At 39.2% G+C, this 20,238-nt stretch overlaps 1 protein-coding gene across 6 annotated transcripts in view; it reads left to right on the top strand.

Annotated features, from left to right (window-relative positions):
• The window catches only part of mast4 (microtubule associated serine/threonine kinase family member 4), a 191,759-nt gene that overhangs the window by 88,886 nt on the left and 82,635 nt on the right, over positions 1-20,238 (top strand). The window contains exon 1 of one of the 6 annotated variants that reach the window (XM_034192497.1): positions 6,547-6,723. The exons of the other annotated variants lie outside the window; for them this stretch is intronic. Within the exon in view, the coding sequence (XP_034048388.1) occupies positions 6,685-6,723 (39 nt within the window). The 5' untranslated portion in view covers positions 6,547-6,684. Of the gene's footprint in view, positions 1-6,546; positions 6,724-20,238 lie in introns of those variants that run through there. 6 annotated transcript variants of the gene reach the window in all.

Below are 20,238 nucleotides of genomic sequence, written 5' to 3'. Positions count from 1 at the left end.
ACTGGCCAATTTTGACCAACTATGTGGACTTCCACAGATGGCTGTCAGAACATTTTGTAACTGAAATCTGATACTTTTCGGATGTGCGCCGATTCATATGTCCGACTACATTCTGCGTGATTCCGGCTATGTGTGACGGGGGTATTACTTTATGCACACAAGATACAGTTTGGGAGCTCTGCATCGACGACAGGAGAACCTTTGCAGCGGTGCACACAGTGCACAGCTCCTGCTCGTCCTTCGCTGCACACCATAACGTGTGTGCTGTGTTCTGCTGTTACTCACAAATGCATTTCTGCATTGCGTTGATACGGTACTGTGTTACAGTGATAAGGCATGAGCACATTGTATCACTGTGTAGTGATTGGCCAACTAGAGACATTAGAAAAAATGTGTACTTACAAAGTTCACGTGTGTGTGTGTGTGTGTGTGTGTGTGTGTGTGTGTGTGTGTGTGTGTGTGTGTGTGTGTGTGTGTGTGTGTGTGTGTGAGACATTGAGGAAAAATCTAATTTGATTAAAAAAAAATAAACAAAAAGCAATTTCTTCTTGCAAAGCTTGTTTACAAATATAATTAACAAACTGCAAAAACTGATATGTAAAGTAATTGCAAAGGTTATTGGTTCTGCCATGTTGAGGCCTCCAGTCCAATTAGAATTTTCTTGATTGTTTTTTTAAGTAGCCACAGACCCCAAGGAGGGACTTGAGATATTGTACAGAAACACTGAATTAGTGAGTGTAAAGGTCTGAAAATTGATCTCTCCATGGAGAAAGCAGGAGCTGTACTAGACAGAAAGATGAGAGTAAAATTGTTCTTTTTGGGTCCAAGGGCCGCAGACAGTTTGTGAGATGACCCCCAAACTCTGAATTCAAGCCACAGTTCACAGTGAAGACATGCCCTTGAAATGGGTGTTTCAACAAGACAATGACCCCAAGCACACTAGTAAACCAGCAAAATCTTGGTTCCAAACCAACAAAATTAATGCCTCTCAGATGTGAAGAAATCATGAAAACCTGTGGTTATACAACTAAATACTAGTTTAGTGATTCACAGGATTGCTAAAAAAGCAGTTTGAACATAATAGTTTTGAGTTTGTAGCGTCAACAGCAGATGCTACTATTATTGTGAACACCCCCTTTTCTACTTTTTTTTACTAATAGCCCAATTTCATAGCCTTAAGAGTGTGCATATCATGAATGCTTGGTCTTGTTGGATTTGTGAGACTCTACTGAATCTACTGGTACCTTGTTTCCCATGTAACAATAAGAAATATATACAAAACCTGGATTAATCTTTTTAGTCACATAGCACTACTATTATTCTGAACACTACTGTAAATAAAAACAGATTTATAACTTGGATTTTCTACTTTGTACTCTTTTATCAGCACTAATGTGCCGCCCCGTCATTGCAACACTCCAAGTTTTCTGCTTATGTGTTTGTCACCTGTCTAATCTTGTGGTTGTCTTCCATCAGCCTAAATGCCATTTCAGGCTATCCTTGCTAAGAATTATTTGAGCTTGGCTGGAGATGAGCAGAATGGAAGAGGCCCACTTAATATTCACAGAGCAGAACCACAGTGAATGGAAATGAGTGAGAGAAAGGGTGGGAAAGAAAAAGAAAAGGGAGGAGGCAAAGACAACCAGACACTGAAACAGAATGTGAATTTGCAGCACACAGTTGGCACCACGACATTTCACGCAACTTAGTTTGCAAATGCTAATATTGTACAGAAACACTGAATTAGTGAGTGTAAAGGTCTGAAAATTGATCTCTCCATGGAGAAAGCAGGAGCTGTACTAGACAGAAAGCGTGCATGAAATTGATAGAACTTGACACAGGATGTGCTGCTGCGAGCAAAGCAGGTTGTTCAGGGAAGTGCGTTTGTCTACTGCAGTTGAATTTGGCGTGTCTCCCGCTCAGTGTGGTGGACAGTGAAGGGAGCCTTCCTGTTTATCTGTATACAAACTGGCCCACAGCAGTTGCTTGACATTTTCGAGCTTTGAAAGGTCTTTTTGGTAGCAACATATTTACTTAGTGAACAAGGTGCTTCTTTTCTTCTCCTTATGTAAGCACTTATTCTCACTCCTACACATATTATAATCTGTAGTTTCTATCATCATGTTTCAGGTGTAGGGTTAGGTATTGAGAACTGGTTCTTTTCGGGTATCGTTAAGAAATTATTCGATCCACCGATATCAATAGCTTTTTTGCTTAACGATTCCCTTATCGGTTTTTCAGAGCGGCCGTTGATTTGAGGCTGTTTGTCGGTGAAATGATCATTTCTCTACGTTGATTACAGACTCTGCAGCGGCTCTGTAATCAACTGCTTCTGCAGCGTGACTCCACTTTGAAGTGTGAACAAATGAAGCAGTGCTTCGATCCACTGGCTTGTTGTTTCTTTGATTCACTGCTCTTCAGAAGTGGCAAGTCTGCTTCTTAACCCCTCTCAAAGCCATTAAATTATGCCAATGAGTCAGTTTTGTGTGGATTAAAGTCACTAACTGGAACTCTTGTCTTGTTGCAGTCAAGAAACAAGAATCGTCCTCTGTTCTGTTCGCACAGCTCCAAACGCTGCGCGGCTCTCTGCCAAGACAGAGTCCGGTCGGAATTAATAACTTTAAAACGAATTACCGCTTTAAATAAAATGACACCTCTTTCCAAACGCTGTAATACAGACAAGAAACTACAATTGACTAAAACTTTTTTTTCCTCCCAAAATGAGATGTCCTGTATTCTTTACGAATTACATCCTGACGTGCAGCACAGCCAGCTGAGCTCACCTCAGATGTATGGAAAGACATTCATGCTAGTAATGTCTGAAAGGAAATGCTGTTGACAAAAACTACAGATTTTGCTTCTTTTCAGAGATCAAGGATCCACCATATAGAGTTTATTTAGGTCCAGAGTTTAAGGATCTACATTTTGGTGACCTTTTATATTACTCGCTACTCAAGAAAACCACACAGAGCTTCCACCCTGCACTAGCTCATTAGCAGTTTCTTATATAAAAATAAGCATTATTCATTCAAATATTCACATATCGGTGACAAACATTTTTAAAAAAGTGATTGGGTAAATAAAATACGAGGGTAGGCTGAAAAGTTTTAAGGCTGACTATGATGCAGTTGTCGAATTGAACAAATTCAGGGTTATTTTTCTACATAGTCTCCCTGTAACTCCACACACTTCTTCCAGCGGTGCTTGAGTGCTTCGATTCCCTTGGCATAGAAGCTTCCATCTTGAGAGTCAAAATAGTCCTCAACAGCAGCCATCACCTCATCATTGCTCCGATAGTGCTTCCCAGCCAAGTTTTTTTTTTTTTTTTTTTTTTTTTTCAGGTTTGGGAACAGATGAAAGTCCAAGGGTGCCAAGTCAGGGGAGTATGGTGGGTGATCTACCAGTTTGAATCCACACTTGTGGATAGTGGCCATGGCCACTGTTGACTTGTGAGCTGGGGCATTGTCTTGATGGAACAGCACCACTTTCGTCAGCTTTCCTGGTCGTTTCTTTTTGATAGCCTCACGTAACTGTCTCAGTAGGTTAGAATAGTACTGTCCATTTATGGTTTGTCCCTTTTCAAGATAGTTCATGAACACAATGCCCTTGGCATCCCACAAAACTGAAACCATGACCTTCCCCGCAGACGAAACGACCTTGGCCTTCTTTGGAGGTGCTGACCTTGGGTGTTTCCACTGCATTGATTGTTTTTTTTGTCTCTGGTTCAAAGTGGTGAACCCAACACTCATCCTGGGTAAGAAAATGTTCCATGTAATTGGCTGGATCCTCTTCAAATTGCGCCAAGTTTGCCTTCGACATGACTAGCCTTGTGCGTTTCTGATCAGGTGTCAGAAGACGTGGCACCCACCGAGCTGACACCTTTGACATTCCAAGTTCTTCATGCAGAATGTGTTCAATTATCTCACAGGATATTCCCACAGCATCTGCTAGCTGATTAATCGGCGATCATCTGTCGTCCATCACCATTTCATGAACAAGGTCAATGTTTTTCTGGGTTGTGGCTGTTGCAGGCCGCCGAGACTTTGGGTCATCTTCAAGGCTCTCTCTGCCCCTCTTAAGTTCAGCTGCCCACGTCTGCACTGTAGATATGGAGGGAGCTTCATCCCCTAATGTAGCAACCATATCCGCATGAATGTCCTTGGGCTTTAACCCCTTCTTATGCAGGTACTTAATCACATCGCGATGCCAGATTTTGTCCATTTTTGCCGTTTCCCTCTACCACGAACTCACAACCTGGAAGAAAAAAAACACAGTCATCAGAAGAGTTGAACTTAATGCATGCCAAGTTTTATTGAAATGGCATTTCTCCTTCTTGGTGAGCCTTAGAACTTTTCAGCCTACCCTCGTAGTTTCAGACAGAGGTTTGTAATCAGTGAGTTTATAATCAAATGTACAATGAACTTGAAAAATGTATCTGCAAGAAATACCATCTGCTTGTTTAATACATGAATGCACAATAAGTACTTTTAAAATATAATCATTTAATTTCAATTCATGGCTGCTAAAGATGTCCCAGAGAACATTGCGTAATCTTCAAATTAGTTTTGTGGATCCATTTTTACAAAAGGTATTCATTCAATGAAGTGAAAAGTGTGGAGCCAAAATGCAAGCTAAAAGGAAAGTAAACTGCACAAAAATTATGTCATTCATGCAGTGGACTGTTTTTCTATACAATGGGAAAAATAATGACACATTACATACAGTGCGCTCCAAAGGTATTGGACCACGTGGTATTTCGCACGTTTGGCAATATAATATAATATCTTCTGTGTTTAATGTTTGCTCTCCAAAGTAAAGGTCTAACAAGGTCGACGTCCATTGGTCTCTGACAGTGACATATGTTACCCTCTAACACAATAACTATGCATGACAGTTGGTGCAAACTATTCCTTTTTTGAATCCTATTAACCCAAACAATAATTTGCACCATTCCTGACTGAAATTGGAGTAACTTTAACTTTTGACCCCTGTACAAACTGAAACTGACCTTTGTCACCATTTTTGCCTGGATGGAGGGCAGGCTGGCTCCGATTACTTTTTCTGCAGACCTAACAGTTGGTCGAAGTCTGTGCCTGTCATGTTAGGATGCAGAGGGGAAACCAAACAGAGATGAAATGCACGGGACAGACTGGATGATGGATGTGTAGAAGATGATGAGCAGTTCCTGGGGCAGGTTGAACTTCCTGAGCTGTCTGAGGAAGTACATCCTCTCATGTGCCTTTTTTGCATGCTCAAAATTTTTTGTAAGGCACTGTCTGGATTACGACGTATATCAGCGTGCTTCAAGGTGCTCGTAACTTATACAAAACCAGAATTTATTAGACATATGCCAACGTTTTTAATACACTCGGCATACGCTGGCTAAATCGTCAAGGTGTGACAGGGGTTTAAAGTTGTTGATTTCATTTAATCATTAAATGGACCTTGTGTAGAACTTATAATCACTACCAAAATAATTAAGGCTATATCACCAGGTAAAGTAACCTCAGCTGAAATCATCAACCTGTGCTGTGTTCAGCAGCATGTTCACCCACAGTAATGTCTCTTCATAGCACATTCTGTGCAAACTTTAATACACTTACATGTTACACTGAATTTAAATGTTTAAAATTACAGTAGTATGGTTGTGATGTTACATAAAAGCTGTTTTTTACTTGTGCTGCTGCACGTCTTTGGGAATTATGGGTAATGATACATATCAAGTAACACAGAACTCTTTGACACTGATGTTCTCCTGGTCAGCTCTTAAAATTGAGAAGCTCAGGGTTCATCTCTAATACACATTTCAGCACATAACAAATAGCATCTGATGCTCTGTGAACAGGCTAAAAACTTCTAACATCTTCTGGGCTTCTTCTGTGCAGCACCTTTCTGGTAATCTGTTTATGTGGCACTGCCCCAGTGCTGAACTGCAGAGGCAAACAAAAGTCATAATACTTTCTCTGCAGCACTGATACACAGTATCACTGAAGTAAAAATGAATAAATAAATAAAAGTATTTAAAAAAAAAATGAACATAAAACAGGTGGTAAGTGCATCTGCTGTTGCTTGACAATATGGAGGATTTGAATATGGATTTTTGTTTACTGTGGTAATAATTGTCTACATAATTTGGCAGGATGCGGTCTGGTGTACGTCATTGGAACAATATGGGGCTTTCCTTAATTTTAAAGTGACTCTGCAGCTCAGTGTCTGCATTAAGACTTCTGAGGTCTGGTAGCTTGCCTGCTGTAGACAGGATGCCAGACTCATTGTTCAGGTTGAGCCAAAACAATGTAGGGAAGGATATCCTCTTCATTTTCATGGTCACCTAGGGTGCTCAAAAAGCGTGTCTGCTCAGAGAAATGAGTCTTGGGGCTCCCACTTGTCTGTGGTCCCCTATACCCGCCCCTGCCTGTTAATACGGTAAATCATAACTGCCCATCTTCTCCCTGATTCTCGCTCTCTCTCTCTCTCTCCTTCGCTCCTGAAGTTACAGAGAAGAGGAACAAGAGGAGGCATCAGCTGACCATCCCCCTCCAATCAGATAAGTTCTGATGGAAATGTTTAGCAGCTGCTAAGATCAGATTTAGCCTGAGGGAGGGAGCGAGCAGGAGGCTGGAGCTAGACGGTGCAGCATGGCAATGCACCGGTAGGAAGGTGTGATGAGCTGGGCTCTGTACCATGGACGAGTCGAGCATTCTGAGGAGACGGGGGCTACAGGTAGGACAGAATGTCCCTGCGGTTGTGCAGGTTTGATCTGCAGGGTTAGTTTGCAGAGCTGTGAGCTTTTTGCATTAGCTGGGCTTTAAACAGACAACAGTTGGGACTCTGAAACCTTTTTGTGCTGACACTTGGCAGCACAAACATTTTGGCTCTCTTTTCGTGCCATTGATGTTTTCTTTGTACCCGTGTGTGTGATTTTCTAAACTCACTCACTAAGAATAAGGAGGTGCATTTGTGTTTGTTTCTTTTCATGAAAATATGTTGTGTGTATTTTAAATTTTCGTTATCTGCAAATTAGGAAACGTGCGCTTCACGTAGTTATGGATGTGCGTCCGAACAATGTCACTTTTTAAAGAGCTTCAAATTTGTTACATTTCATTTGTATCAGCTGCCTGCAGGGGGAAACGGGAGCAGCGTGCGCATAGAAGCAGATTGATTATGTTGTGTGAAGGGCTTTCTTATGCTTTATTGACTTTTTCTGATAATGTTGGTACATAAGAACATCTTGCCTTTTGTCAAATATCTTGACTGAAATGCTAGTGGACTTAAGGACAGCAATAGTAATAAATGATGGATTAAATCATATTTTTGTAGTTGTTATTCTGCTGTAACCTGACATATAAATGGCTATAAATGAGCTTTGTGAAATGTGAAGTAGCTTGCACACACACCGTAGCATTTTTCATCTAATTTCTGTCAGAATAATTGATCACTTCCCCAACTGAAGTGAATATAGAGAATCATAAATCACACTCAGTATATAATTTTGTTTACTCTAGTTTACAGTTTGAGTCATATTTACTTGAATTTTGAAATGTTTCTTGTGTAATGTTTTGCCTATTGAGTAATTTTTTTCTACTCATTTATTGTCACCATGTTTTCCTGAAATTGTATTTATTGTTCTTTGATTTATTTTATTTTGTTTAGCCTTAATCAGGTTTTTCCTGCTGAAACTAATCCCATTTTGTTGAGATTGATTTTATTTTTTTTTCCTCTTTAGCTACTATATATTCCCTTGTCAGCCTTGGCTTTTATTGATGGCAATAACTTGATAGAATGTTAAAAGCTCTTCCTCTGCTTTGGTTTATCCTCCAAAAACGTTGTTCCAGCTTTCTTTATGTGGCCCAGTGTACAACAGCTAAAACGCGCAGTGCACCTGTTTGTATGTAGGCAGCCATAATGTAAATTTCACATTCAGATTGAAATGTGGAAATTAAAATGTCAGATGAAAATAGCTCTTTAAATCCACATTATTAACACTCAGGTCATGAACACACCACATTGTTTATGCTGATCACATGGGGTGAAATGAACTATTTGCAGATTGTTTAGTTGCATTTGCAGCAGGATTTCCAACTTGTATGGGCTTTTTTTTAATTATGATATAAAATACGCCTCCTTTAAAGAGGAACATGACGTTATTCAATGTAGCTTCTGCTCTGAGAGTTGATCCTGAGTCTTCTAAGGCTATTTTCTTCAAAGATTTGAAAGAGAAAGTAAAACCCATGTGACAGTTGTTACATTTAAGGATGTGAGAATTGGTTCCTTCAGTGATAATATTGTACGTGGCAGCTGTCCTGTTTTTCAGTTACACATTTAAAATTGAACTAAACAGATTAAGATGTTTATTTGTGTTGACCTGAAAACAACTGCCTTTATTTCTGTATCTAATGAATTTCGCTCAGTTGGTTTATCTGATGCTCCACATAAATGGATACTGTATTTCTGGACTATATGTTGCACTGGAATATTAATCACATATGTCCAAAAATGCATAATGAAGATGAACTCTGCCCCCCCCCCCCCCCCAAAGAAAACCCATATACTGTATGTCACGTGTCTATAAGTCACATTTATTGTTGAAACTTATTGCTTCATGCAACAAGAAGCAAAATTAATTTAATTTGCATTATTTACTTATAACACAAGCACCACATTAGTAAGGAGAAGCTAACAGTCTAACGTTGTTGTACGAGGCATAAAGAACTCAAGCATAAACTGCTTCAGTCACATAAAATGCATAATGAAGATGACCCCCCCCAAAAAAAATCCATATACTGTATGTCACGTGTCTGTAAGTCACATTTATTGTTGAAACTTGTTTCATGCAACAAGAAGCAAAATTATTTTAATCTGCATTATTTACTTATAACGCAAACGCCACGTTAGTAAGGAGAAGCTAACAGTCAAATGTTACTGTACGAGGCATAAAGAACTGGAGCGTAAAGTGTTTCTTGTCACCACTTAACAGAGGAAAATGTGTGTTCAGAGCAGAACATGTTTACCTCAATGAATGTAAAAGTTTTAAAAGTCCTATACATTTTTAGTTTAATTGTCCTTCCTGTCCCATACAGTCCAAACAAATCGCCATATTACCGAGTAATATGGCGGTTATTCATTCATTTTCTGTACCTGCTTATTCCAGTTCAGGGATGCTGGTGTCACAATGCAGTATTTTTTCATATATAAGCTGCTTCAGAATACAATGTAAGTCCCAGGACCAGACAGACAAGTGAAAGGGGGAGAGAGACCCAACTTATAATCTGGAAAATGTTATTGTCAAAGTGAAGCATTGTTATAACTACCTTCTCACTAAAAGTAATTTATTTAATTTTGCAGCACATCAGTGTGCTTGTTACACATGCTGAGGTTGTTATGGCATCATCCAATTTTGTGTGTTTGTGTGTTGGTTTGTCTGATCTTCGTGTTATGTCATAAAGCGTTATAGCTGTAACTCTATCATCATTGATGTGTGCTCAGTGGTAAAAGTCCCTTCAGCTGCTCCCTTTTTTTTTTTACACTCTGGGTCACCACAGCAAATTCGAGGTAGATCTGCATGTTGAATTGGCACAAATTTTACGCTGGATGCCCTTCCTGATGCAACTTCACATTACATGGAGAAATGTGGCAGGGGTGGCGTTTGAACGAAGAAGTTGCACAAACCACTTGGCCACCACCCCTGCAATGTGTGCTCAGTAATTTGCTTTATGATTGACCATAAATCCTGAAAGATCTGTTGCTTGTTATTCTGATGTGCTTGTGATACTCCAGTGGCTAAAGGTGTTTGACTTCAAAGCAAAAGTCTCTTATCAAGAAATTATTTCCCATACAGGTATCTTGTTTATACAACCCCAAATCACAAGTGCCTCCTTCCTTTTTTGGTTGCTGCTGTGGTTTTGAGGTGTATTGCTGCATTGCCTTCTTGTTATATAAAAATTTGTGGGATTCAGAATTCCAGTATTTTAATTTGGTCTCCAGTGTTACATGCACATCTTTTTTCATAATTAAGAGCAGCCTGTCAGAGGTTATTGCATTGAATTGTGGGAGCTGAACAGTACTTCTAACATCTAACACTGCTTTATAATCAAAGGTAAATATTCAGATTGCTGCGGTAACACGATGTGCCTGAAGAAGAGCCGATAATGTGGCGTGGTGTTAATCAGCTGGCGAGAAACAGCCAGACTGAAAAACCACGATAGTGAAGCATCAGAACGCGTCCAGCACGTATTGGGAATGTTGTCAGTGCTGGGCCATCAATCTTCATGTTAAAGTAACATTAAAAATGCACTAAACGGACAAAGAAATGCTTTCAGCTGAGAGGGGCAGTGCGTGGCAGAACCTTTCTCTCTGCTGAAGTGTCCTTGGGCAGCAGTTTACATCAGCTGCAGGGGTCCTTTAATGTAATAGAGGTTAGATTAAAAAGATGTAATTCTCCTTGAGGATGAATTATCGCAAAACAAAAGTCACCAGCAGGATGTGAAATTGCAGAGTGCTTTAGTATTTAGGCTCTACCTCACTAATCTGGAATTTGAGTGTGTTGGAGTATAGATGCAAGGCTGCTCGATTGCTCTTGTGAACATGGAATGAGACATATTTTAAATTTAAATTTTCTATGATGGCGCGTCTGATGATGAACAGAATACATGACTGAATTGGCAAAATATTCTTAGATTAGTGAATGTACAAGTGCTCACACATTTTAATATTTCGTAAGATGAAATAGAAACCAGTCTCTCTCTCTCTCTCTCTCTCTCTCTCTCTCTCTCTCTCTCTCTCTCTCGCTCTCTCTCTCTCTCTGTCTCTCCCTACTGGAATTTATTTACACAAATGTATGATTTTGTAAATGCTACAGCAGAGATTCAAAAATTTGTGAAATTGTATATATTCATAAAATAAAGTGGTTGACATTAAAGTTGTGATTATAAAGTATAAACGTACAAGTGGTTAATAAAACATACAATAGCAGCAGTATCCTAGGAGTTACTTTGTTTGCTTCAACATGGTGCAAAGACTGAAAAAAATCTGCTTTTGGTTCGACTCAAACCCTTCATGGTTTATATATATATATATATATATATATATATATATAAAATAAAGTTGGACATGTACTATATGTTGTAGACTGTGTCATATATCACCGAGATAGGGTCTACAGTGTTACTTTATTACCTGAGGTCAGTGTGTCCTCTTTGAGACAATTTCATTGTTTTTGATCTCTTTTTATTCTACCCTTGTGGTTTCTGAATAGGAAGAGGTCTTTAAGGATAGATTAAAGCTACAATTTCGTTTTGTAACCCCTTAATTATGAATGTTTTTTTTAGCTCTGTCATTCCAAGTTTTGTAGGAGTTTTATTCATAGCTCAAAGCATAAAACCGCTGTAAAGCACATGCCTATTAAGCATAAAGAAATTGTTTTTGTTTGAATTATTAATGTTCATTTATTGTTGTATCATTTCATTTAAGTAAAATGTAATACTCTTGTGAGAATAAAGTCTGTTTTACTAGAGCATTCTACTATGGGAATAAAGTTTTATGCTTAAGAAGAAACATTTATAGCTATAAAGTTGTAGTATAACACTATTAATAAAGAATTAATAATATTACGAGAATAAATATAATTAGTCTCCATGATTGTCCATAATATAATCATATTTCTTCAAAAAATATAATTTGTATGGAATATTATTTTTTTGGAATATAACCACAGATCATGTGCACATAGCTTGACTGTGAATGGACATTTTTTTACTCTCGAAAGTAATTGTCTGTCTGCTGCAGCCAGGTGATGTGGGTGTCCCCTTTGCCTTTGCCAGCTGCTGAGGTCCTTAACACTGAGGCACGTACTTGTTAGATCAATATGGCCAAATCCCTCACAATGTGATACTTCTCATTTGAGTCTCCCTGTGCCATCTTTCATTTGACACAGTCATTCCAGTGGTACAGTTTGGGAAAACCATACAGCTGGAAAATGAGCAGCTGTAATGGTGTGGATGGCAAACAGAAACAAAAATCCTTCAGCAGAAATGCATGATCAAGGCATTTTATGGTTGATCGTATCAGATTAATTAAACCTGAGTTGCCAAATAAGTGGATGCAGATCAACAGTGAACGTCAGTCTTCCTCTGTTTGATAAGCATGGGGCAGTAACTGTGAGCAGTGCTGACACGATGGATGGTTTAATAATCATATTTTACATCAGTTCAGATACACAGCAAGTGTGTTTCTGATGAGCGGCAAGTGTGATATGAACTATTTCCTAGCTAATTAGGTACCGATTTCCACAAAAAGTAAACATGCTTTTCTCTTCGTCTGTTTGCCTTAAGGTTTGTAGCCACATATAACTGAGTAAAGGTTCACCTGACCCCATTTTAAAGACTTTTTTAAAAAACATACAACACCAAAAGTAATAATTAAATTAATTTATTTTTAACAACTAAAGTAAGTCCTTTGGCTTCTCCCTTGTTTCAATCGGGGCCACCACAGCAGATCTCAGGTGGATCTACATGTTGATCTGGCTCAAGTTTTACACCTGATGTCCTTCAAGATGAAACGCTTATTGAGTGTTGTTAGAAGGAAAGGTGATTTAACACAGTGGTAAACATACCACTGTCCCAGCTTTTTTGAAACGTGTTGCAGGCATCCATCAATCAATCAATTTCAATCAATTTTTTTTTATATAGCGCCAAATCACAACCAACAGTTGCCCCAAGGCACCTTATACTGCAAGGCAAGGCCATACAATAATTATGTAAAACCCCAACGGTCAAAACGACCCCCTTTGAGCAAGCACTTGGCTACAGTGGGAAGGAAAAACTCCCTTTTAACAGGAAGAAACCTCCAGCAGAACCAGGCTCAGGGAGGGGCAGTCTTCTGCTGGGACTGGTTGGGGCTGAGGGAGAGAACCAGGAAAAAGACATGCTGTGGAGGGGAGCAGAGATCAATCACTAATGATTAAATGCAGAGTGGTGCATACAGAGCAAAAGAGAAAGAAACAGTGCATCGTGGGAACCCCCCAGCAGTCTACGTCTATAGCAGCATAACTAAGGGATGGTTCAGGGTCACCTGATCCAGCCCTAACTATAAGCTTTAGCAAAAAGGAAAGTTTTAAGCCATCCATTTCAAAATGAGCAAATATTTGCACAAAAACAATAAAGTTTATCAGTTTGAACATTAAATATCTTGTCTTTGTGGTGTATTCAATTGAATATAGGTTGAAGAGGATTTGCACATCATTGTATTCTGTTTTTATTTACATTTTACACAACATTCCAACTTCATTGGAATTGGGGTTGTAAGTAATGAATACGAATATGACTACTAAGAATCAGTTAAGTGCTGTTAACGTGACAAGCATATAGTATACACTGGCTTGACTAATTTGTTTGCATTCTGCGCTGTGCAAGTGTAATATCTATAATACAAGTTTCAGATCAGGGCTGAATATCAGCAGATACTCAACATTAAGTGACAGAGAGGGAAAAATCTCATCAGGACATCCCTAGAAATGGAAAAAGGAAAGGGTCTTTAGAATGGTAAGTTCAGCTTCAAAGCCCTGCCAGATTGTGAACAGAGTTACCACTGGAGTACACAGAGTCTCAAATATCACTTACTGGCCAAAGCTCCCTCCTTCCACAGAGCCCTCCTCCTTTTTGCACAAGGTAGACCATGATGAATAGTTTGTAGCGGAGACGCCTGTGCAACACTCCAAGCAACAAATTTTCGGCAGTAATTGCAAAATGGTTGGCTACAGCTTGGCAGGCTGAATACATTATGGAAGATGAGGGTCTGCTTGAAATAATTCACATCACATCTCACGACTGTAACCTATTTGTCCTTTCCCATGTTGATAAAAGTACTAAAAACTTGAAGAATACTCCTTACATTTAGAACAGGTAAGAGATGTGCCATTGACGGCCCTGATTAGAATATTTCAAGGTCTTCTCTTACGATGTCACTCTTTGTTGAGTTCAGCACAATGTGATTATGACTTAACAATAAAAGTGTTTTTCTGCTCGTCAGCAGTATGGCACATTAAAGCCAACTACAATTTTGATGTTGATGTATGAAAATTCAACAGAAATAAAAGGGAATTATTAATGAAGCATTATACTTCATCCTTTTAAGAAGAGCACCAGCACAGCTTTGATGCCATGTTTTGGGGTTGAAGTGTTGCTATAAGGGTTTCAATGACTTTTGGCCCAAAGAACAAACTGTGTGAAGTTATTGATGTCAGACTCGTAATATCTCTGCCTCTGAAGATGTGACATGATTGTAAACTGATGAGGTTTATTTTGACTTGATCTCTGCTGAAACCCTGGTTTCTGAAGATATTTGTATGTATCCTGCACTATTTAATTTGATTCAGCTGTGTCGTTATCTCTGTAGTAAGAATTTGATTAAAAAAAAAAAGACTTGCCAAAGTGTTCTACGTTGCATTTGCATTATCCGTACTGCCTGATTGACAGTTCATATTCCTTCTAAGGTAAATTGAAACGGGCATATGTAACTGCTTGGGTCTAACACATATTACTGTGACTTTGTAGAGTGTACCTATTTGGAACTTATTGATTTGGTTATGAATGTTAAAGCTACAAATGTAAAGCTTTTCACATTTTTCTGAGTTTGCATTTTATGAATGCCATATAATGTGTGGACAGGCCTTAAATCACATTCAGTCCTAAGACGTTCCAGCGGTGAATGAGCAATACCAACTGCTTTATTTTGGGAGATTATCACACCCACTAAAATTGTAAGGTGTTTCATCCTCTCCCCTTCTCATTTCGGGGGATCACCACAGGAAATCTAATATTGATATACATCCTGATTTGGCACAAGTTTTACACTGGATGCCCTTCCTGATGCAGCTCCACATTACAGTATATGGAGTATGGGCAGGGGTGTCCTTGAATCGGGAATCTTCTGCATGAACTGCTTGACCATCATGCTGCGCATCACATCTACTAAAATAATTTTTTAAAGTAAGAATTACCGGTTTGGACACACTTTCCCAAAAAGGGGAAGTGCGCCCACATGATTTGGACGTGTACAGAGGAGGGACCCAGGGTACATAGGGAGAAGGCTGCTGAGGATGGAGCCACCAGGCAGGAGGAGAAGAGGGAGGCCAAAGAGGAGGTTTGTGGATGTGCTGAGGGAGGACATGCAGATGGTTGATGATGTGTTTTGGTGTCCCATAACAGGAGCAACTGAAAGAAGAATAATATTTCAGAATTCACTGCAGATGTCATATCGGGACGGCCAAACTGTTGACTCCAGTCAGCCATAGTACATAAATCTTTCTCTGTTGAAGTGACATATTCTTATGCTTTGCTGATTTGGGAACACCATATTTCTAAGGGAAAATTCAAACAGTGTTGTTTGCTAATAACAATAAATTTGATTATAGTATTCTAGCAACCGTTTGATTATTTGGTTTTTGATTAGCTTGAGGTTTTTACAGTGTGGACGGGGGGACTGCAGTGAGTTAATAACTGCATTCAAAGATCCATGGGGTGTGGCGGTAGGTCACTTGTGTGCACACGCAGCATTTGGAATACCCAGATGTAAAAGTTGAAACCTGGACAGTTGTTGGTTATACAGAGCTCGGAAGTCCATGTCGTTACGATGGGACATTTCTGCCCCTGGAATGACAGATTCCACTTAAATTTGATAAATCTTTCAAAAGAATTAGTTTATAGACATGCGTGGGGCATCTGTCTACAAATCAGACACCAGGAAACAAAAAAACGATTGAAAAGAAAACAGGCGTTCTGAAGCATGGATGGCTTCAAGGCATTGCTTTCACCTATTTCCACACAAAACTCAAGTTAAATTAAGATATCAATGGGTGAAGATGTGTCATAGGGCCGACAAAAAAATAGCCAACTTACATACGAGCAACTTGTCTTTGTGGACCATAGTTCTAGGTTATTGGTATCCTCCTGCTTTCTGAAACATGCGGTTGAAACATTCCGATCTTTTAAATATTTTCTGGTGCTTTTAATCGTCGGTTTCTCTGCCTTGGCGTTACTTCGACTACCTAAACATAGATTCCAAATGGTGTTGCAGTTGTGTTGTACCAGGCCAAGCTTGTTGCGAGGTTGGTGGTGCATGTTCACAAGTGACGTACCACAGCACCCCCTAGTATATTTGAATGTGGCTCTTGTTTTATCTTTTTGGTCATGTTCTTGTCTTTTAAGGTTGTCTTTTGAAGCAAAGTTTACTTTGCTTTTTATGGTGTTAAGGTTTTGGTAAGAGATGTTTGTAATGACTACAAAACATCTTGTGTTTTTACTGTATTTTTTGAAATTATTTTTGAGTGGGACGGGTTTTTTGTATTAAAACATAATTTTGAGATGGAAGCAATATTCCATTTAGACTCTGCTTCTGTGAATCTCACCACTTTGTGTTCAGCTGGCTTGCTGTTCATAATGGGCTCCCCACCCCACAAGATTTGCTAATTGAGGCAGTTGACAGAAATGTCAAGCATCAAAGTATAATGAGAGGATGCTTAAACTGTGCATCCAGAAAGTATTCAGTGCTTCACTTTTTCCACATTTTATGTTACAGGCAGCCTTATTCCAGAATGAAAAAAATTTTTTTTCCCTCAAAATCCTACACGAAACACCCCATAATGACAACATGAAAAAAAAAATTTCCCCAAATTTATTAAAAATAACAAACTAAGAAATCACATGTACGTAAGTATTCACACTCTTTGTTCAATACTTTGTTGATGCACCTTTGGCAGCAATTACAGCCTCAAGTCTTCTTGAATATGATGCCACAAGCTTGGTCCACCTATCTTTGGGCAGCTTGGTCCATTCCTCTTTGCAGCACCTCTCAAGCTCCATCAGGTTGGTTGGGGAGTGACGGTGCACAGCCATTTTCAGATCTCTCCAGAGATGTTCAATTAGATTCAGGTCTGGTCTTTGGCTGGGCCACTCAAGGACATTCACAGAGTTGTCCTGAAGCCACTCCTTTGATATCTTGGCTGTGTGCTTAGGGTCATTGTCTGCTGAAAGATGAACCGTCGCCCCAATCTGAGGTTAAGAGCGCTCTGGAGCAGGTTTTCATCCAGGATGTCTCTGTACATTGCTACGTTCATCTTTCCCTCAATCCTGACTAGTCTCCCAGTTCCTTCTGCTGAAAAACATCCCCACAGCATGATGCTGCCACCACCATGCGTCACTGTAGGGATGGTGCCTGGTTTCCTTCAAACATGAGTCCTGACATTCATGCTAAGAGTTCAGTCTTTCTCTTTAGACCAAAAAATTTTGTTTTTCATGGTCTGAGAGTCCTTCTTGTGCCTTCTGTCAAACTCCAGGTGGGCTGCCATGTGCCTTTTGCTAAGGAGTGGCTTACGTCTGGCCACTCTACCATACAGGCCTGATTGGTGGATTGCTGCAGAGATGGTTGTCTTTCTGCAAGGTTCTCCTCTGTCCACAGAGAAATGCAGGAGCTCTGACAGAGTGACCATTGGGTTCTTGGTCACCTCCCTGACTAAGGCTCTTTTCCTCTGATCGCTCAGTTTAAACAGGCAGCCAGCTCTAGTAAGAGTCCTGATGCATTCCAACTTCTTCCATTTACAAATGATGGAGGCCACTGTGCTTATTGAGACCAAAGCAGCACAAATGTTTCTGTACCCTTCCCCAGATTTGTGTCTCAGATGTCTTCAGACAATTCCTTTGACTTCTTGCTTGGTTTATGTTCTGACATGCACCGTCAACCGTGGGACCTTATATGTAGACAGATGTCTTTCCAAATCATGTCCAATCAACTGAATTTAGACTTCAATTAAGCTGTAGAAACATCTCAAGGATGATCAGTGGAAACTGGATGCACCTGAGTTCAATTTTGAGCTTCATGGCAAAGGTTAAGAAAACTTATGTACATGTGATTTCTTAGTTTTTTACTTTTAATAAATTTGCAAAAAAAAAAACTTTTTCACATTGTCATTATGGGGTACTGTGTTTAGATTTTTGAGTAATAAAATTAATCTCATCCATTTTGGAATAAGGCTGAAACATAACAAAATATGTAAGGTGTGACGCTGTGAATACTTTCTGAATGCACTGTATTTTAGCTTATGTAAATATTTTTCTTTTACATGAATAGATTTTATTGAATATGTTTTCACTAATTTGGCTTATTGTTAGTTGATGCTTTTGCCAATTTATAAGACTTGGATTTGTGCTATGATGTGGTGAGATGTGATTGGTGGATCTCCTGTCTGTATAAGTCCTTCCCTGCTGGTAATTAGTGTTTTGTGAACTGCGGTCATGTCTCTGAAGGAAACTATGTGCCAGGGAGGCCAGACATTAAGCCCTAATTGATAGCAAAGGGAGCGTGGGGCTTAGCACTTTCTGCTGACGAGAATAACCAATACACATCAACGCAATGTCCAATGCAGTTTCACACCAAGGGGCTCACCCTTATCAGGCTGATATAAAACTGTGGAAACACATAATGATCAAACCAGCTAGATTTCATTGTCTCATAATAAATTGGAACCAGAATCTATTTACTGGGTGACATTTATTTGGGGAGAGGCGAAATATGAAATGGAGCTGACTGTATTACTTATTTAATGTAGAGTTTATTTTAAGCAACTTATAGAAATTAAACAGTTTTGACTTTAAATGAGATATAAGATTGTCAGTCTTGGTGACTGATCTGCTGATGGACTGCATGGCTGTCCATATGGCACTATGCAGCAACAACATCTGTGCTCTGACGTATTTATTAATGCAGCTTTCAGATCAATGTGGTTTGGGAATGTGTCTGGTATTTGTGTTCGTCAATTCAATATTTTTGTCATACTTTTGTAAAGAGTCTAGATTACACTGATATAGTAGGTAATAACTACTAGGTTTTTCATTCCAATAAATATCTCTGCCATATATGTCTTAATTGTATGATTTTTTTGTAAAACTATACAATTTCTGACCCAAGAGTTTAGAGGTCACAGTCACACATTTTTATTTTGTGTTAATTGTACACTATTGAGACAAGTTAGTCATTACCTGAGGCCATTAAAATATGAGCATTGGGTATTGCAAAGGCATTGTGTCTGTCTGTCTGTCTGTCTGTGCTCAGCATAACTCCAGTTCTATTACCGCAAGGGTCTTCAAATTCACAGGGAACATTCTTGGGACACAGACCTTGGACAAGTTGAAAAATGGCTACGTTGACCTAAACGGTCACATTCTGTTTCCTATTTTTATGCAATGAATCATGCAAATACTTTTTTTATGGGGGGGGGTGAGACAGCCAATCAAAGTAGAGAGCTACTATGATGTCACTGGCTGGTCTCTCTCTGGCTGCTAATTCAACGTGACAGAATCCGCTCCCAAACCACTTAGCTTCTCTATCACGTTTCTCATATATTATGTAAAAGCTAGTGAGAAATTAACACTTCTAAAAAAGAAAATGCTGTTCTTGTAACTTAATAACACCTCTAGAGTGATTTACAAGATGTCTCGTGGACGTCAGCGTTCATGCGCATCACACGCGGTCACAGGTTACTTCCGCTCTGTTCAAAACCTCATGTATGCGCACACGCACGCTCTCCTGCAGACGCCGTTAAAATATAAATAAAATATTGTTTATGATTGATTGAGTGAGTTTGATCTGCAAGATCAATATAAACATACAAGCATGATCATTCATCTACCAGTACAATTCATCACAAAGTCTGTTGAAATGAATTTTTAATTATAGAACGTATAAACAACAGTGACTATTTATTTTACCCTGTGATGGTAACAGACTGACCTGGACAAGAAAAATGTACAGAACTGTGTGAGTTCATCTATCACAGCCAGCTTGTGTAGACAATAACTGAAACACACAAAAGGTTATTTTGTTGTAGCTCGTCAATTATTTTTTAAAACGTCATAATGCTGATGAACTGATTAGTTTATGGTGAACTTTGATGTACCAGTTAAATCCCAAAATCAACTTTGACAAGGTAATATCTAGGGATGGGAATCAAAAACTGGTTCCATTTGAGATCAGGTTCCAAATGTTTCAATCCATCAGAATCGTGTGACTCGGACAGTATAAATTTCTTTGATCAATGCTGACATGTTATGATACTTGTGCATTACAAAAACACACGTGTCATAGTGTTGCGTCTGGCATCATGACATCAAAATCTGCATCTATTGACCATGAAGACCGGTGTCAACCTCTGTTTTCCCATACATCAAACTGATCAGGAATTGATAAAGA

This window comes from Thalassophryne amazonica, chromosome 17, assembly GCF_902500255.1.
Source record: "Thalassophryne amazonica chromosome 17, fThaAma1.1, whole genome shotgun sequence".
NCBI classification, from domain to species: domain Eukaryota; kingdom Metazoa; phylum Chordata; class Actinopteri; order Batrachoidiformes; family Batrachoididae; genus Thalassophryne; species Thalassophryne amazonica.
Note: the sequence above shows the minus strand (reverse complement) of the source record. Positions and strands in the feature narration are given on the sequence as shown.